Source organism: Antrostomus carolinensis, unplaced genomic scaffold, assembly GCF_000700745.2.
Source record: "Antrostomus carolinensis isolate BGI_N321 unplaced genomic scaffold, ASM70074v2 scaffold47079, whole genome shotgun sequence".
Classification (NCBI taxonomy): Eukaryota; Metazoa; Chordata; class Aves; order Caprimulgiformes; family Caprimulgidae; genus Antrostomus; species Antrostomus carolinensis.
In genome coordinates, this window is record NW_010338779.1 from 1 (window position 1) to 17,875 (window position 17,875).

General features: G+C 37.6%; 1 protein-coding gene across 1 annotated transcript; it reads left to right on the forward strand.

Moving 5' to 3' along the window:
- Positions 1-159: 159 nt before the first annotated feature.
- Positions 160-17,044, forward strand: LOC104530895 (protein TOPAZ1-like; the record flags this gene model as incomplete). Its single annotated transcript, XM_029086905.1, has 7 exons — positions 160-1,303; positions 2,753-5,202; positions 7,332-7,351; positions 9,971-10,029; positions 12,404-12,534; positions 14,552-14,613; positions 16,932-17,044. Coding segments are annotated over exons 1-7 (3,979 nt in total), but the record flags the coding sequence as incomplete, so codon positions are not given.
- Positions 17,045-17,875: the final 831 nt, after the last annotated feature.

A 17,875-nucleotide genomic window follows, 5' to 3' on the forward strand; every position in this document is an offset into this window, starting at 1 on the left:
CTCCCCCCGGGTGACCCCTGAGGTGGTAGCCGGAGGGAGATTGTGCTTCCCTTCTGCTTGGGCCTGTGCCGGGTTCGGGTGCTGGGCTAGCGGGGTGCTGTTGAAGGTGCCTTGGCGAGGGGATTTGGTGGGGTCTGTTGCTGTCTCTAGGCTCCTGGGATGCCGCAGTTAAGGTCAGGGAAAGTGGTAACTGCCAGCCAGGTCAAGTCGGCTGACACGGTCGTCATCAGCCCGGTGGGGGTTGGACGTGAGCTGGGAAAAAAGTTGGTGGTTGAGCAAGGGCCTGACCTGGTACCAAAGAGAAGATCTGAGCAGCAACGTGCCATGCACCCCAGTGTTTCCTGGGAGCAATTAACTCCTCTTGTGCCCATGCAGGAGAACGGTGAGAGTAGCCTGAGACTCCCAGGTAAAAAAAACAGAGGCATACAGTGCAGGAGGGCTGCCAGGAGCGAGAAGGGTGTAGCTCTGCCAATTTCAGACACTGCTGTATGTGAAGATTTGCAGGCAGGGACCACAGCTGCAGCAAGGTGCTGGGAAGAGACTGTAAGGAGAGGGACAGGACAAGGTCAACAGCTATTTTTCTCAGGAACTACTTTACAGAATAAATTCTCAGCAGGCACTGAAAAGAAAGAACGTAGCTCAGAAGGACTGAACCTCTCAGGTTTCCAGGAGAGTTCAGGGAGCTCGGGAGAAAAAGGCAAATACTCCTTTATGGAAATAAAACTACAAATCCCATCCTCAGAGGAGGAACTTGAGAGCACAGAGAGACATGGCATTTCCCATTTGCCAGAACCAGAGGTGCTGCAACCCAGAAAGGGCACATACAGTACTGAAATGGAAAGCAGCAGCTCCTTAATGATACTGAAGATGCAAATCCCAGATCTTATGAATAATTTGGGGACTCAGGAATCCTTGTCAGAACCAAAACCTCAGGAAGAGGCAGGTATGCTAGAGAAGTTGGATGGGTATTCTTTAATTGGATCGAGAAAGCCAGCGACACTGGAAGAAGGAAAGAGATACCTGAGCAAGAAAGGCAGGACAACCTTGATGAAACGAAAACTACAAGGTCCCAGAGAGGGGGGTAGATCTGCCTTGCTAGAACTGCATACACAGTGTCCAGAGTCCAAGAGAGGAGCTCCGCGTCTGAGGAAGAGGAACAGAAATGCACTGGTGTCACAGCAGCTACAAGGTCTAAGTGACCAAGAACAACAGCCAACTAGAGGAAAGACATGCAAGCGTTGCATGAAAGAAGAGCAGCAGAGCTCAAACCCTGAAAAAGGACCAGACAGCCTGGAGGAAAGTGGTAAGCACTGTGCCCTGTTGTGAAGTACAAATGCAGAATTTGGGCTCCCAGGACAAGGAACTGGTACTCCAGTAAGAATCCATTAAAAAGTGAAAGAACAGGAGATAACTTTTCTTTTGCAGATGCTGCTAACTTGGCTCAAGAAGTGTAGATAGGAGCTAGGGTCTGCTTTACAGTACTGTAAATACCAGTCTTGGAGGAAAAAAGATTTTAAGGAAGAGGAAAGGCTTTTCTTGAAGGAGAAGAGCAGTTCTTTAGCACAAAGGAGAGGAGACCAGATACCCTTTTGAGAGGTGGGGGGAGGAAGGGATGATATTGGCACCAGCAGGCCCTGAGTAGGATTTTTTTTTATTTTTTTTTTTAATTAGTAGAAGGTCAGGCACAAGCAGGAAAGGAGGCAGTAGTTTCAGGAAAGCAAAAATAAAAGATAGTCAGTTCTTCATTCATCTGTATATTATTTGTTTATTTTTAAATACGTACCATGCTGTCTTGTTTTAGTGCTTTCTTTTATAGGATGCTGGTTTTTGTTATCCGAACTTTTTGCTTTTTAGTTGTTGTTCTCTTCTACATCATAGAGGATTTTGCAAAAAAGTTTGTATTTTGGTGTTTTAAGAGAGTGTTGTATCAAACTGGAACAATTTTGAAAGGAGATTATTTAAAGTCTCATTTTTTTCAGGACAGTTGTCTAAAAGACATTCTTTTTACTTTCAAAGTGGATGCATTCAAATGACAAATATTTGCTGTAGGTTGCTACTAATAAATATTTTATCTAGAAACCATATTCTGAAAAACAAGTATTAAAATTGTATCTTACTCTGAAAACTAAGATCTAAAAAACCCCTACATTCAGCGTAAAAAAGCTAGTCCATTCTTGAGTCCATTCTCCAGATGAAATTTTCAGAGGTACAGGTTTTTACGTAATCTGTATTTGCTCTTAAATAAAAAGTAGTACTTTATAAAAATGCAAGTTCTGAAGTTTTCCTAGATCATCTTGAACAGTCTGATGCATTTGGTTGGACTATATATCTGAAATAAATCACTATATTCTTATAAACAAGCTTTCCTATTACAGAGAATCTACAGTGTTAACAAAAGATTTTAAGGCTGAGTGTGCAAACAGCATCAGAATTTTCTTGCCAGACTTGCTGTAATTTGGTTTTCACCTATGTTTTAAATATACAACTTCCAGTGTCCTTTTGACACCTTAAGGTCTCTGCATTTTCTGAAGCAAAACATCATTTTTTACTGTAAGTCTGCTAATAGTGCTTTTTTTATAAAAAAAAAAACAACCAACCAACCAACCAAACTTTACAGAAATGTTTTAGTCTTACAGTGTCATGTTCCTTAGCAGCCTTGAATGTTTTTTGTTCTCTTTATAATAAATAGTGCAATAGGGTAGTCTTCTTCCTTTAGCATATTCTTTAATGACACTTCTTTGTTTTTAATCAGCAAAGGGGAAAAGGAAAGCAACTGAGCAAGACTCCAGTACACAGACTGTGAAGAAACTTAAGACAAATCAAAACAGATCAGAAGATTCCAAGGAAAAAGAACCTCACTGCTCTAAATCTACGGTTGCGACATTAGGTGAGACTCAAAGCAAGAGCTTCCTGTGCCATCCTGTAAGAAAAAAGTCTGGTGTGCAGTATAAAAAAAGGAAGCCCAAAATTGATCAAATCAAGTGCTTGCAAAATTTTAGGGTGGCTACAGCTGACAAAGTGAGATATGTATCTGCAAAATGTGATGCTGAACATTGCAGAAATGCCCTAAACCATTGTAATGGCTTGCTCTGTGCAACAGGAAAGAATCCTTTTGTGAGATTAGAGGCCTGTAGTTACATCAATACATTTGTAAAGTCTTCAGCTAGTGGAACTACCAGCAGTTACAAGTTAAGTGGATTCTTCCATGTAGCCCAGGATAAAAGAAAGTGTGTTCTTCCTGATGGTACTACAGAACAGACTGATGGGGATTGCAGCCCTAGTAGAATGGAAAATGAGAGATCACCCATAAAAGGTGGTTTACTGTTTAACAAAGAAAAAACTCAAAAAGGAGAAGAGCGTTTTTCATGCTGTCAGAGTGAAAACAGTAAGTGTTTAAGGGGAAAAAAGTGGAATATTGTTAGAAAGCATAGAAAAAAGATGAAAATCACTGAGAAATCAGAAGTGCAGAATATTTTCACAGACATGGGTAATGAAAGCAGTGAGTGTGAGTTACAAACAGAAGCAGCAGTTGCTCTGTCAAGCTCCTTTGCAGTCTTAGGACTAAATCATAAAGAAATTGCTCTGTCATCTTCATGTAATCATACATCAGATCTTCATATAGGAAAAAATACTCATGAAGCAAAAAATATATCAGTCTGGAGAAAGAATAGTACCAAATTACTTGCGTTTGAAGGTGGCTTTAAGAAGACATCTGAGCTCTCTGTAACAGCAGAAGGAGAAAATTCAAACAGTGTGTCACATCATTCTGCTCCCTCAGGTAGCCTGAGAGTGCTGGCTCAGGTCCGTGATGTTTCTAATTGTCACAAAAGCAAGACAGATGAAAAATTGAACAAAGTTAATAAGAAATTGCAGCGGCTTACCTGTCGAAGAACAATACCTATGACTGGTAAAAATGTTTGGCCTTTCGAATCTTGTGCCAGGACTTCTGAATGGGTTCATAAAAATCGTGGATCCATCTCAGAAAGAAAAAGACACTCAAGGGCTGCCTTTGAGGAATCCTCCGATAAAAGCAGTGTTAAAGCTGAAGGAAACAGTGCTGTGTCTGGGAATTTGGCACGGTTGGATTTGCATATGTCATCAGAAGAAATTAACAAAGAATCTACACATGAAATAATGGATCCAAATACTGAATGTCTGACTTCACTTGAAACACCAGAATCCTCTTCCATAGATATTTATGAGACTTCGAGAATGAGCAATGAAAACGCGGAATCAGTAGTTAATATGGATAGAAGTGCTGTGGCTTTTAACTGTGATGATGTGCAAGAAGTTAAACCAACCTTGAATTTGACAATAAAACAAAAAGATAAAAATAAAGGAGCTGTAACAAAAAGAAACCCGTCTGTGATAGTCCAGAATGGTGCATCCACAGGTAACAAAAACAGAGTAAGTTTTAACAATAAAGCATCAGTAGTGAACCAGACATTTTCTGATTTAAAGCTAATGAAAATATTAAACACTGGGAACCTGACAAAATTCAAAATTCCTTTATGCAGAAAAAAACCTGAATCCAGGAAACTGGAATCTGCCTGTTCCTTTGAAAGGAAAACCTGTAGTCAACTAGAGCTTCTTGACAGCACTGGTATTTCAAGGATGCAGAAAACAGGTGAACAGACTTCTTTAGTAAATTCCAAGCAGCAGCCTCTTCCTGTTGCAAATGATGCCACATGTACAGCTTCCATGAAGGAAAAAGCGGATGAGATCAGCAGTAAAGACTTTCAGCATGATGGTTCTGAAAACCTTTCAAATGAGATGTCTGTGTTCCCTGAACATTTTTCTTTATATCCACATCCTTTTCTTGACAAACAACTAGAGTCATCTGTGCCTGATTTCCGTGATACTGAACGTGTACTAAAATCTGATTTTCCTGATTGTTCTTGCAATGCAGTTGACCACCCCGTTGCATTAGAAATAAATGATGATAGAAAATCAAGAGGGAATCTTTCACAACACAAAAGTAAAAATTTTCCAGACATTCTTGAAGCTTATGAAGAAGATGTTCTTGTCCTTGATGTGATTCAGGATGACCCTGACCTTTTTGGAACCAGTAGTGAAGAGGAGCACGCACTTGGAGACTGTGAAAGTTGTCCTGTGAAGGCATCCTATAATAGCATCTGCATTAAACATGAAAAGCAGGATCTTGAGCCTGAGTATCCTGTTATCTCAGAAAATAAAGATTCAGTAGATTATAATTTTAGGTATGCATATCTTTCTTTTTATTACAGTAATCCTAAGTGCTTCTCATACCAGTATGGAGTTGTCTAGCTTCCTTACAGAATTTTCACTTATTTCTAGGTTGATTTTAAGTGTTAAAATTTGATTGAGGTATGACAGTATTCTGAGTACAAATATATTAATTTGTTCTTCATAAGAACTAGGATAGACTCTGAATCAAAGGAAAACATAGTCCTAAAGAATTGGTTTAGACCTAGTGAAGTGGGATATGAAAGTATAAACAAAGCTAATTAAGAGTAATATTCTTAATAAATAACTTAATATTTTTAAGTATCTGACTTGATTTGAGATAGCAGATACCCCTTTGAGGGTAGTTTTTTAAAATTAGTTGTAATTAGTTGTAAAGTGATATAATACTTAGAAATACTTTTTCCTTTCTAGGTGTAGCTTATTCTTTTGCTGGATCTATATGAGTAAATGGTTGTTTCTGCAGTAGTATTCTGCCATTCTCCTTCCCTAAGTTTCTCCTGTCCCCAGATGTGAATAATTTTTAGATCTGTAATTTGGCTAACATGTTATAGATGTTTATGATCTTGCATCTTTATTCAGCAAGTTCTTGGAGTAAATTATTAGGCATTAATGTTTTTCTGAGATTTGGGATGATAATAAGTCACTGAAGGGGGAAGAGATATCTGAAGTAGAAACCAACTTTTGTAAAAGAGATAGTAGTCCTTTGTGGGATAGATTAACTCATCAGCTGTCTAGTCTCTTTTCTCTCTGAGCTTTGATACTTGTGTTTGATAAATGAGTTTTAAGATTAAATTTTCCATTTTACAAAGGAAAACATACAGCTTGGGTAGAAATAGTACAAGATTTTTCTCTGAAGATTAGCTTTTTTATTAGGAGGGTTGTTTTAATTTTCTTCCTCTACTCCTTCTGGGTGGCTTTATGTTATCCTTATTTTAAATAATGTTTTATTTATTTTCAACATTGTACTGTCTTAGAACTGCATTCCTTTTTTTTATTCTTTGCTCCTTATCCTTTCCCCTTCATTAAACCCATGTGCAAAAGAGGAAAGGAATCTTTTTTGAGGTGCTGAACGGTTTTTTATGTATTACCCCAGGGTAATAACTACTTTTCAGAGATTATTTTCAACTGACTGTGCCCAGAATGTTGTTGCACAGAATGGAAGACCAGAACTTATGAGCCCTTTACTACCATAAGCAATGCATGAGTGTAAAGTTTGCTATTTATCTTAAGTGTAAATTTTGCTGTTTATATAAATACTAACTGAACATTTCGTTGGATCTTGTACGTGCTTTGTGGGGAGGACAAAAATTGCCTTTAATTAGTAATGACATTGAGCTAGAGCAACATTATTACAATCATTAGGTAGATGAAAACTGAGCTGGTTTGATGTCATATTTCAGCTTTCTTACTGGTATCTGTTGAATTTGCTTGCATCAGCCAAGGAAGATAAAAGTGCACAGTTCATATTTCTTACCATTTCCCCTTAGTTTGCTAAAGAAGCAGGCAAAATTGTCTATTTTTGCTTTTTATCTTCCATAATTTGATGCAGAGATTATTAGACAATGACTAATTGTACTTGGTTACATTCAAGAACATATTAATGAACTGAATATGAGAATATTAAAATAAGGCAATAGACCTTACCACAGTTTTATCAGGTAGCTTATGGTATCACCAGATAATACTAAGAATGGCTAGTTCATACTGTTTTTTATTTCATTAGTATTTACCAGATACAACTGGGACTTCAACTTTGGCCAACCGAAAAAGTGAATATGCTGTAGAGTTATGCTCACATCATACTACACATTTTAAAATAAAATGTGGTTTCTGTTAATGTCTTTTTTTTTTTCTTTAGAGATATTCTACAGTATTGTATTTGTTTTCTTGTTTAGCCTCCTATTTTATACATACTTGGTTTTGCTTCATTGCAGTATTAGTTTGTAATGCCCCTTCAGTCTGTCCACGTAGAACAGTGAGTCAGGACTGCACTCCTGGCCCATCTCTAACTTGTATAAATACTAGTTTGTGTGCGTGTTTTGTTTAACATTTGATTAATGATACCCATTCTGCTCTAGATTAATGTAATCTCAGTGATTAGGTAGAAGAACAATGCAAGCTCTTGATGGCTGCACATGATGCTGAATGTTTTCTTTAACTGTATCAAGACATAGCTTTTGTTATGATTTCTCTTCAGATTAATAAGAACAGGCAGATGGTGATAGAAAGAATCTGAATCTTAGCTGAAACTGTTCTAGTATATAGAATCATAGAATGGTTTGGATTGGAAGGGACCTTAAAGATCATCCAGTTCCACCCCCCCCTGCCATCAGCAGGGACACCTTCCACTAGACCAGGTTGCTCAAAGTATGTATGCATGGGGATGGACTTCAGTACATTGGTTCTTGTGTGCTGATATTTTAGCATGGCATTGGTACAGAGCAGTGAGAACTGTATTTCTGCTAGCAGCAAGTTATTCTGAAAGTATAGCTGGGTTATTGGAAAGCTTTTTAAAATCTATTGAGTGTTACTTACGAGTTTAATAGCATTTAGATTGTAATTGTAAAGGAAACAATTGGTGCCTTAATTTGTGGTGTTCTTCCAACCACAAAAATCTGAGATCTAGCAGCTTGTCAAAGTGACAGTTGCTATAATGAAGTAATACTTTTTATTCAAGTTTCATTGTGAAACCAAAGCACTGAAACTGTGTGAAGGATGTACTTGTTTGGTTCAGTAACTGAGAAGTGTTCAGTGGCAGCTGTTAGCCAGTGTGGATGTGTAACTATTAGCGTGAATCCATTTTGTTTGAGCTTTGAATTTAAACACCAAGACATGTTTTTTAGTTCTGAAAATTCAATGATAATATTTTTTTGCTTCCAATTCAAATAAGACTTGGGGGTTTTGTTTTGGGTTTTTTTGTTGTTGTTGGTTTGGTCTTTTTAAAGGAAACTATTAAAGCACCCAACAACCGAGAGGCAGCTACCCTTGCTATACATCTCTCTGACTTAAAGTTTCCTAACGACTGTAATTGTGCTTGCGCACGTGCCCAGAGCTGTTGTCTCTGAACAAGCAGGTTTAAGTAGGACAAGCAGGTCCTGTCTCTTAATCCAGGAAGATTCAGAAAAGGCTCTGTGTGTGTAGGTCTTGAATGATTTGATACAATTAGCATGCTCTGACCTTTAGGATAAGTAGGACTGGTTATTGCTCTGGTGATTGCGTTTTGAGAAGAGTGAGTGCTGGTCACTTCCAGATATTAGTTGCCAGTCATCAGGAAAGGATTCTGGACCTGCAGCCTGAATGGGGCAGTGAGACTCTGTTTTCGCATCTACTTCTGTTTGCCATTTTCTGTTGCCTACCTTTAAGTGACTCCCAACAGTGCAGGTCCTTGAATCAAATATCTGAGGTATTTCTTTCCTCTCATGTAGGGAATCTAGAGACTTAACTGCAAGTGGCATCCAGTATGGCTTTTCATCCCAGCAGAACTACTCGATTCAGGGGATACCTTTGAAAGCGCATCAGCGGCCATTCTTGCTCTTAGCATAGTTCTGTGTTTTACCGTTTTGCTTTGTGAATAAAAAGCCTAAACTTCAATCCATTTTTCATATGCAGAATAACAAACTGAACACTGTGGTTTGTGTAGCTTGTGCTGTAAAGAGAGATTTGTTTAATCTTAATCAGCAGCAGCATGCGAGAGCATCCCACATTCTGATTTGGAAGTGGCTTTTGACCTGAACATGAAGATTTCAGTCTCTTGATGCTGTTCAATATTTTCAGTTTTAGGCAGTGTTTATGAAGATGACAGCTTTCTGGAACTGTCTTCACTGCAGTTTTACAGAAAAGAAAGTCAATTGTTGTTGCAGGCAAAATGAGTCAAACTTTGCATTTCACATAAAATGTGGGGGAGGGAGGAAATAAGCCTAGAGAGCCTGTGTCTGACAAAAATGCCTCTCGTCTCTGCAGGCTTGCTGTGATTTGTTAAACTCTGCTTCTTGCTGCATCTTGTGTATATGCAGGTGTCTGTGCCTGAATGTTTGTACAGTTCCAAGTTACACATACTGGGGACCTTTTTCATTTCCACTAGGTTGTTGCAAATTTTCATTGTTCTGTTTTACTAGGCAGCTTGCTGTCATTGTTCTTGGTGTCGTTGCCCAGGTACGAGTTTCCAAAATCTGTGATGATTACACTGTTGTTTTATATGTTCTATATATCACATTTTAATATGCATTTTTACCCTCTGAGCTTTTCTAAGATTCTTATTTTTTTCCTAACTTATCTTTAAAATAAGTGAAGTATCTTTCTATGAACAAATGTTTTTGTTACTCTCTTTGGGATTCATTGTTATGCAAATTTTCTTGAATATAAAAGTACTATAAATCACATTGTGTAGAAGCTGATTAATTGGCTCATTAGCACAATATTTCCATAATTTGCTGTACAGGGAAGATTTCCCTCCTCAGTATTTTAGGCAAAGGTGAAATGAAATAGTGAGCCTTTTTTTTTTTTCTGACAAATTTGAGGGTTTGAAATGCCTTAGTTTTACTTAACATATCTGTAGGGATGGACATAAGAAAGCCAAAAGATAGAGTTAAGAATAGTGTTAAAACAGTGTCTTGTAAGTAAGGATTCTGTCCATAGCTAAAAATATTATTGAGAGCTTTAATTTTACATAACTGGTTAGATTAATTCTGCTTATATGCAAGATGGAAATCTTAAATACACTTTTTGTTCAAAACAGACACATTACCATACAAGAATCTGGAATGTCGAATGATACTGAAAATTCCTGTGATTGGGTGCTGAACGGTAAGAGTCTTTGGAGATTTTTGAATGTGTAATAAAGAGAAGAAAGTAACCACAAAGATGGTCAGTGGCAAAACTGTAATTTCTACTTTCCACATAAAATGAGAACTTGTCAGTTCACTAATATCTTCTTGTTGTAAAAGCAGTCTGTTTCCTAATGCATATAAAGGGATGTATTTTGAAATGGTACAAATGTGAACCAGGGAACATCTACTTCTCTGTAGTACTTGTCTGATGGTAGTACTGGGGTGTTTTGGGTTTGGTTTTTGGTTGCAGTTTTTTTTGACATCTCTCTGATATTTTAGGCAAGGAATTCTGTTGGTTGACGAGATGATAGTTAGACACTGACTACTGTGATACTGCTTTGGAGTCTGACTCATAATCTCACTTGGTTGTTCTCTTGGGTTCATCAGCAGACAGACTTTTATAGTAGTTTTTCCCAGGTTTTTTTTATTTTTTGCAGATGCTGTGCCCATTCCTCTGACAAACTGTTCTGTTTTTTAAGGATGCTTATTTTTTTAGAGAAGGATACTTCTAACTTAATGTTTTTTTCTTCTGATTTTAAGCAGAACAGTCCAACTGTTAGCATCTAACTGGGATTTGTTTTTACAGCCTGCATACAGGCCTATTGTGCAAAGTATGTCTGATGTGGCAGTTTCTCTTAGATAGGTTGGAGGAACGAGATTTTGACTTTGAACAGAAGCCCGTAACTGTCACTGGGGAAGGTACAGAGTGCTGAGCCTGGTTTTGAGGGTTCATGGTGTTTCCCTTTCTGGTGTCAGTTTGACAACTAGCTGGTAATCTGGCACTCTGCTGCTAAGTACTGATTTTGCTGCAGGCTTGAAAAGGGTCTGCGACAGTAGCTTTTATGCTGTTTTTTCACATTACATACATTCAGGCAGAAAGAGTGAGTGGTTTGGGCAAATGTAGCCTCCTGGAGAAAAAGGAGGGAATAGCTACTATCTAGGGGAGAGAAGGCTTCAGGCTTCAGTGATTAGAAGGCAAAGTGAAAGGTGATGAGGATTTAAGAGCTCAGAAATAGATCCAGGTTCCCTGAGGAGGAGTAGGGAGGAACTAGACAATTAGGCCTCTGGTGATGTAAAGAGCCAGAGGGGCTGGTGCCGTGGCATCTGCAATACTGAGGTGACTGAAACCAAACGCAGGAAGGAGTCCTGTACTATGTAGTAACTTTTGCGTTTTCTTAGACTATTGTTTTACTTCATGTTCTACTGGAGTTCTAATGGAGTTCTAATGGAGGTAGAAGTCTTTGAGTCTTTTTGTGGTGCTTAAAATAAAGAAAAAGGTTTAAGTGGGTCTTTCTTCCCAGATCTGAGATACTTAGGATCACATCACACTCTTAGATTAATACGCACATGGTAACTAATGTTCTATGTATGATTTTTTTAAAAGACCTGTACAGAACAAAAGAAATGTGCCTGGTTTTGGTCATTACTGATAATTTATGTGTTTATTTAGAAATATGTAGTACTGCTTTGGTGTCTTGTGTTATTTACTGCGGTCATGGCTACTTGTCTCAGTGGCTTCACAGTCTAAGAAGGGCAAAAAATACTACAGTCAAGGTATTCTGGATGACATCAATCCTCTTAATCTTTCAGGTGGAAATCTTATGTACATTGTCTTCACGCAGACGTGTCTTGTACTGATGATCATACAGAGACCAGTGACTATAAGATAAAAGCCTTTCCAATAATAGTCTGATTCTTTCTTCCTGTATCTGGACAAGGCAGTGCAGTTGAAATTAATTCAAGTGATCTAATGAAATAGTGAATTTCTTTTCTGTGCAGAGCTCTTCTGTTGTACATAAACAGCTACTTCAGAAAGCTGCAGTCAGGTGTTCTGTTCATTTCCTGTGGCATCTGCAAAAGGTCTGATATTTCCTGACACTGAATTCTCATTGAGTTTACTGTATTACAGGAATTTGGAGTTTCTCAGAGCTATCTGTATTTAGTTCAGGGTTGCATCATGTCATTATGATTAGCTTTTCCTCTTCTCCAGCAAAGACTGAGTCTTTATTTGCTTAGCAAATTGCCATACATATCTTTGGCTGTGTTTTAATAACAAAGCTTAACTGAATTTTATTTCCAAAATCATGAATTCAATATTATGTAAATAAACCTATTGTACTGTTTTACAGGGAGTATTACAGAACATACAACTTGGATAGAATTTTAATTGCAGATTCAGTTTAATATTTATTTGAAATGGTTCATGCTTTAAAGGTGAAATCATTTCACATTTAGGAAGTCCTCGGAGTTCTTAAATGTCATTAGCATCAAGGCTTTGTAATATTTAGGGAATAAAATCTTTGTCGTGTAGAATGGGAAACACATAACATAATGTGTCCATACATTTTCAGCTACAAATATTAAATGCCACAACTCCTCCAGAGGAAGCAGTCCTTTGAGAGGTGTTACTGAGCACTTCCTTGAAGATGGGCAGCTGAGAGAACTAGATGAACTTCTAGAGAGTTATGACATGGATGAAAAGGTACTGCAAAATCATGCTTTTTGTCACTAAATAGTTTAAGAAATGATAGTCCATGTAATTGGATAATTTTAATTACTGATGCTGTTCTATCAACAGAACTTTTAATTTCCTGTACTAAAAAGAATTTTAGTGTTTCATTTTGCTGTTGACAATGTATTACATGACAGAACCTGTTTTTTTCTAACTTGTCACTAATAGTCCATCTTCAAATTTGAAATGAAACAAGATACTGTTTTATCAGTTGTTACAGTAATTCTGTATTACCAGTTGCATGAACATCACAGTTCCAGTGAACACCTCAGAGTACTACTGTGCGTATGTGACTTTATTACATAACATACCTAGTTTTGGAAGTTGGTGTTAAATGCTTCTCGCCATACAGTCCGAGAAAGATGAGGTGGGGTTGGGAAGCTGGGGAGCTGCACAGCTGTTGTCCATCTGGGGAGGATCCTTCTGTGGCTGGTTACTTGGGCAGAAGGGCCATTACATTAACATACTGACTTCCTGGTCATTCAGGAGGAACACTAAGCTGTTTTCTTGCTCACTGACTTCACCTGACCTTTTACTCTCTCTGTCCTCCTTACTCTAGATAGTAAGTCGAGGTGTTATAAAACTTGCTGAAACTTTATACTATTTACTTCTTTGATAATGGATTGGAATTTATATCTCACTGCCACTCAGACATAGCTGCTGATAGCATTTACTGTTTTCCACTACTTCAAGAGTGGATAATGGTTTTAACTGGATAAATGGAACTGTAAAATTCACATGGCTAAAAATTGATGAGTAATTGATAAGGTAATCAAACAGTAGGGAATCAGTTTCCCTGTCAAAATAATTATTTAAAAGCAGAATAGAAACATTTCCTTCACCAAATGGAACTGGGGCTATTAACATCTGATTCATAAAGTGAACGGTGCCATTTTGTTCCCTGACCTCTTAGAGAGGATAAAAGGGTCTGTCAAGTACTATAGGTTACTAGCAGTGTAGTGCTTGTTGCAGCATTGTCAGGTCAAACCCAGTTGGGCTACTTCATAGTGTTGTGGCTTTGTAAAATCAGTTTCCTTGTGTTTGCCTTTCTGTGCTGTGTTGGACAGCAGTAAATATGTACAACTAGTATCACCCAAACCTCAAACTTAACCAAACTTAAGCCACAAAATACATGCTACAGCCCTAAACCTATTCTTGTATGTGGGTGGAAAACCAGCTGTGCAGACCTGGGGAGGAAGTGGAAGGGCAGAACACTTGTTGCAAGTATTGTACTGTTGGGGATGATTTGGGGGTTTCGTTTTTTCATTACTTTCCCAACTAATAATGCTGTGAGAAGGACAAAAACTAACCATGGAGAAAGCCCTAAAATATTTGGGGAACTGGTAAAACAAAGTTTGGAAGTCTGATGACAGCATATCCATCTTTAATTGTTTGGCTATCATAGATTTGTGATATAATGTGAAGTTCAAGTGACTTCATGAATAATGAACAAAGCCAGGATTCCATTACTTTGTTCTATTATCAGTCCTTTGAAATTCTCACACCCAAATACGTTAGGTGCTGTCTTTTTTCTCTATATCTTTGGGGATTTTTTTACCTGTAGAACATAGTGCACAGCTGAGCAAGAGCCTTAGATTTCTCCTCAATACAGCTTTAAATTTTCCTTAAACTTGATGGAATGTCTTTTATGAGTTTCTACACATCTGTCAGCTGCAGTTAAAATTGGGCAGTGAGCCTAAAAATTGCTGAGATTATCAGTGGGGGCAAAGAGAAGTGAAGACTATCATGTCACCTTTTTTCCAATTAAAAAAATCACTGTTTTAAAGATTACAGAGTATAATAGCAGTGTGTCTATTTGAAAAGATGGTGTAGCTGTAACCTACAGTCCCAATTCGAGTTTCTGCAGTCAAGGCTATCTTATCACACTTTCCAACAATCACTAACAGTTTCAAGTCTGTAGTATAAAGCATAAAAGGTTTTGCAGTGCTTTGCTGTATCTGAAAGTACTTTCTAATTATCTTCACAGTTCAGGTTTGCAAGTGGAGTGCCTGATGTTAAACAAGAAAACAAGGGTGAAGCTAAACAAAGGTATATACTGTGTCCTCCATGTAACATGTGATGGTCTCCAGTTACTGTACAAATGAAATGTGATGTTTTTACTGAAACACCATCAGCAATTTAATTCCTTCTATGTTACTGTGACTATGTGATAAAGAAAATTAAGACGTGAAATCATATAATTTCACTGTGCAAAGTACAAGACAAGTATAGTCATAGCCTGACAGGACAATGGAGGTTATTTTGTCCTCTGGCTGGTGACAAAATATCTCCATTTTATGCCAGTGTCTCACCTTTGCATCTCAGTGTGAGTATAGCATCAGATACATTTACAGACACAATAGTGCTTACCAGAACTTTAAAAAAAAAAAAGCAAAACTTTCAGCTTTCTTTTCTGCCTCTTGGGACTTTATAAACTGATGAAGGAATTGAAAGATCTCATTCAAATTCAGGCTGACAAATATTTGAACAGCAGTAGAAAAAGGCGCTTAAAAAAAATAGCATGTGGAGTTAAGCACGTGCTCTACTGTTCTGCTGACTTCAAGCTGTGCTTACAGCTTACATGTGCTTTATTATGCGTATGACTTAAAGTGTCAGACTAAGAAACTTCCATTCAACATCAGCCCAAAAATGAAGCAGAGTAAGACTTTGTAGAAAAAGCAAACTGAATTGATGGAATACTTGAGTAATCAGAAGAGAAATAACAGATATTTCAGAGTTATTTTCACAATAATCAGGAAACCTTGGCAGTCCTAGCAGGGAGTATTGCTTTTTTCCAGCACCAGTCACGTTTCTGTGACAGACTTGAACTGTACCAGAAGTCCGTTAAATGGAGAATGTTGCATCTTTTCATTATTCCACTAGAGAGCTCCAAGCTCTTCCTTTTGGTAAAGCACCAATTTAAATTTACTTTAGTAGCATAAGTAGTTCTTTATGCTATAACATAAGTAGGTTATACTGGATAAAATGTGTTTGTGTAAGTGATACTGCATTATTTCACTTTCTTAGTCTCTCTGGTTAGAGAAGAGGAATTTATTCCTTCATTTGGAGTCACACTGTTTTCTCTAGTTTTACTCAAAAATGTTACCATTGCAAAGTTTCATCTAGAAGAAAATAGTTACTGTTCTTACTTAGCAAGCTGTGCTTCTAGTGGTGCTGTTACTTAAAAAAATAAATTTATTGTAGACCTATATAGTTTAAAGTTTCTGGCAAAATTGTGTGTAGCTTCATGTCTAGATTAAGAAGAGAGCCGAGACTGTTATCCTGAGGTAAGGTGCTATGAAAATCCTGTTGTGTCAGATCCGAGGCTGGTATCACAAGGAAGCATAAAAAAAAAATTATGTGGTAACTTGAAAATTCTGAGTAACTAGGTCTGCAGATATTTTTTTCCTCTGGAGACCAATACAGTAAATTAACTAGCATAAAATTTATATTGAATAATTTGAGTATAATAGATAGAATTTATTCTTCTCTGCTGTAGCATTTTTTATTTCAAACTGTATTAAAAACAGCCTGCAATTTAGGAAAGACTGAATTATCCTGGCTATGAGGAGTATTAAATAGCTAGAATGTGCCCCTCATAGGAGATAGCAAGTCTGTTTCTGTCTCTAACCAGCAAGCAGGCTGAAACGTTCTTTGTACTGAACCTAGATCCTTAATTGAGGGGAGAAGGGGAGGGAGATCTGATAGAAGGGGGTTATTTTTTTCTGTGGCTTTATTTGCAAATAAGAAAGAGATCATCAGGTATCTTGCTAGTAATATTTGTAGCTTATTTTGGAAAATGTCACATTTTAGTAGTTTGTCTGGAATGTACATATTTGGGAATAGTTAAAAGCAGAACACTTTTTCGTTGGAGTTTCTTTGAAATCATCTAAATCTTCTGCTGAGTAGAGTCAGTTATTAGGAAAGAAAAAAGCTGACTCTTCAAATGTATTATCAAAAGCTTTGAAGATTAATTCTTTGGCAGATTTTACATAACAGACTACTGAAAAGTAGATGCTTCTTTAGAGGTGACAGTAATCATCTTGGTCTTCCTGTCAGCATAGTGAAAAAAAACGTAGAAGAGGTTTGCTTTGCCTTATTTATTAAATTTCATATAATTACACTTTAGGACATAATAATCTTGGGTAAAATCATAATTGGATTGGACCAGGCAATGAGAGTAATGAAAGTAAAGTAATTGAGACTGCTAGATATTTAAATTTACAGCAAGATTTTAAGTGTTATTTAAATTGTTGAAGAAATTCTCATCTTTCATACACTTAATCCCTCTTTTTAAGCATTTAGTATATAGGAGAAGCACCTGTTTAATTTGGTTAAACAAATTTTTTTTTTTTAATACTCAACAGTGACTGTAAATACAGAGGTTTTGTGAACTACGAATTGCTATCAGGATTGCCATTGCATGCCCCGAAAGTAAACGTCCTCAGTGAAGCTACAGCAATGAAACCCCAGACAAGCGGTATCGTATGCTGTATTGGTCAACCCTCCAGAATTATTTTATTTTTACATGTTTTATTTACATATAAAGTCTTCAGTAATTTCTTCAATTGCTGAAGGCATTGGCTGGAATTTGTTTTAGTTTGCATACATAGAAGCGAAAATGCAAGCTCTCGTACAGTAGATTAGTGAGGTTTTTTAGGTTGGATTGGGTTTTTTAGCATAATCCCACTTGGTAGGATCAAATAGCAATCATTCTGTCTTGGTAGTTATGGTTCTCAGATTCTTTAATGGTACAGCAGTGCCTGCATTCTTAGTATTTTGACACATTGTGTGTGAGCCATGTTATTGGCAAGGAACTTGTTTTTCTTCGTTTGTGGTCAGAGAACATGACTGCAGCTTTTCTTGGTTGGCTGTTATCTGTCAGCAAAACTTGGTGTCCTCATTTTGCTAGGATAGAGTTAGTTAATTTTCTTCTTATTAGCTAGAATAGCTGTGTTTTAGTTTCAGTATGGGATTTGTTATGAGAAGAATTTTGATAATGTACTAATGTTATTAGTTGCTGCTGGAGCCCAAGGTCATCATGTTTGGCTGCTTCACAGCTGCATTAGGACTGGGAGGGAGAAGCACAGTAAATGGCAAAACCCAAAGTTGACATTTGATGTGCCAATGAGATATTCCAGATCATATCGTGTCATGTCAGTTTATTAACCAGGGCTGACTGGAGGACGGGGGTGTTCTCTCCGGGATCACTCGGGCTCAGTCTTCCGGGGCTTCGGTTTCAGGACTGTCTTGGCTCTGGGATCACTGGCTGGGACAGGCCGGGGCATGGGTGGCGGGGGGGGAGGAAATG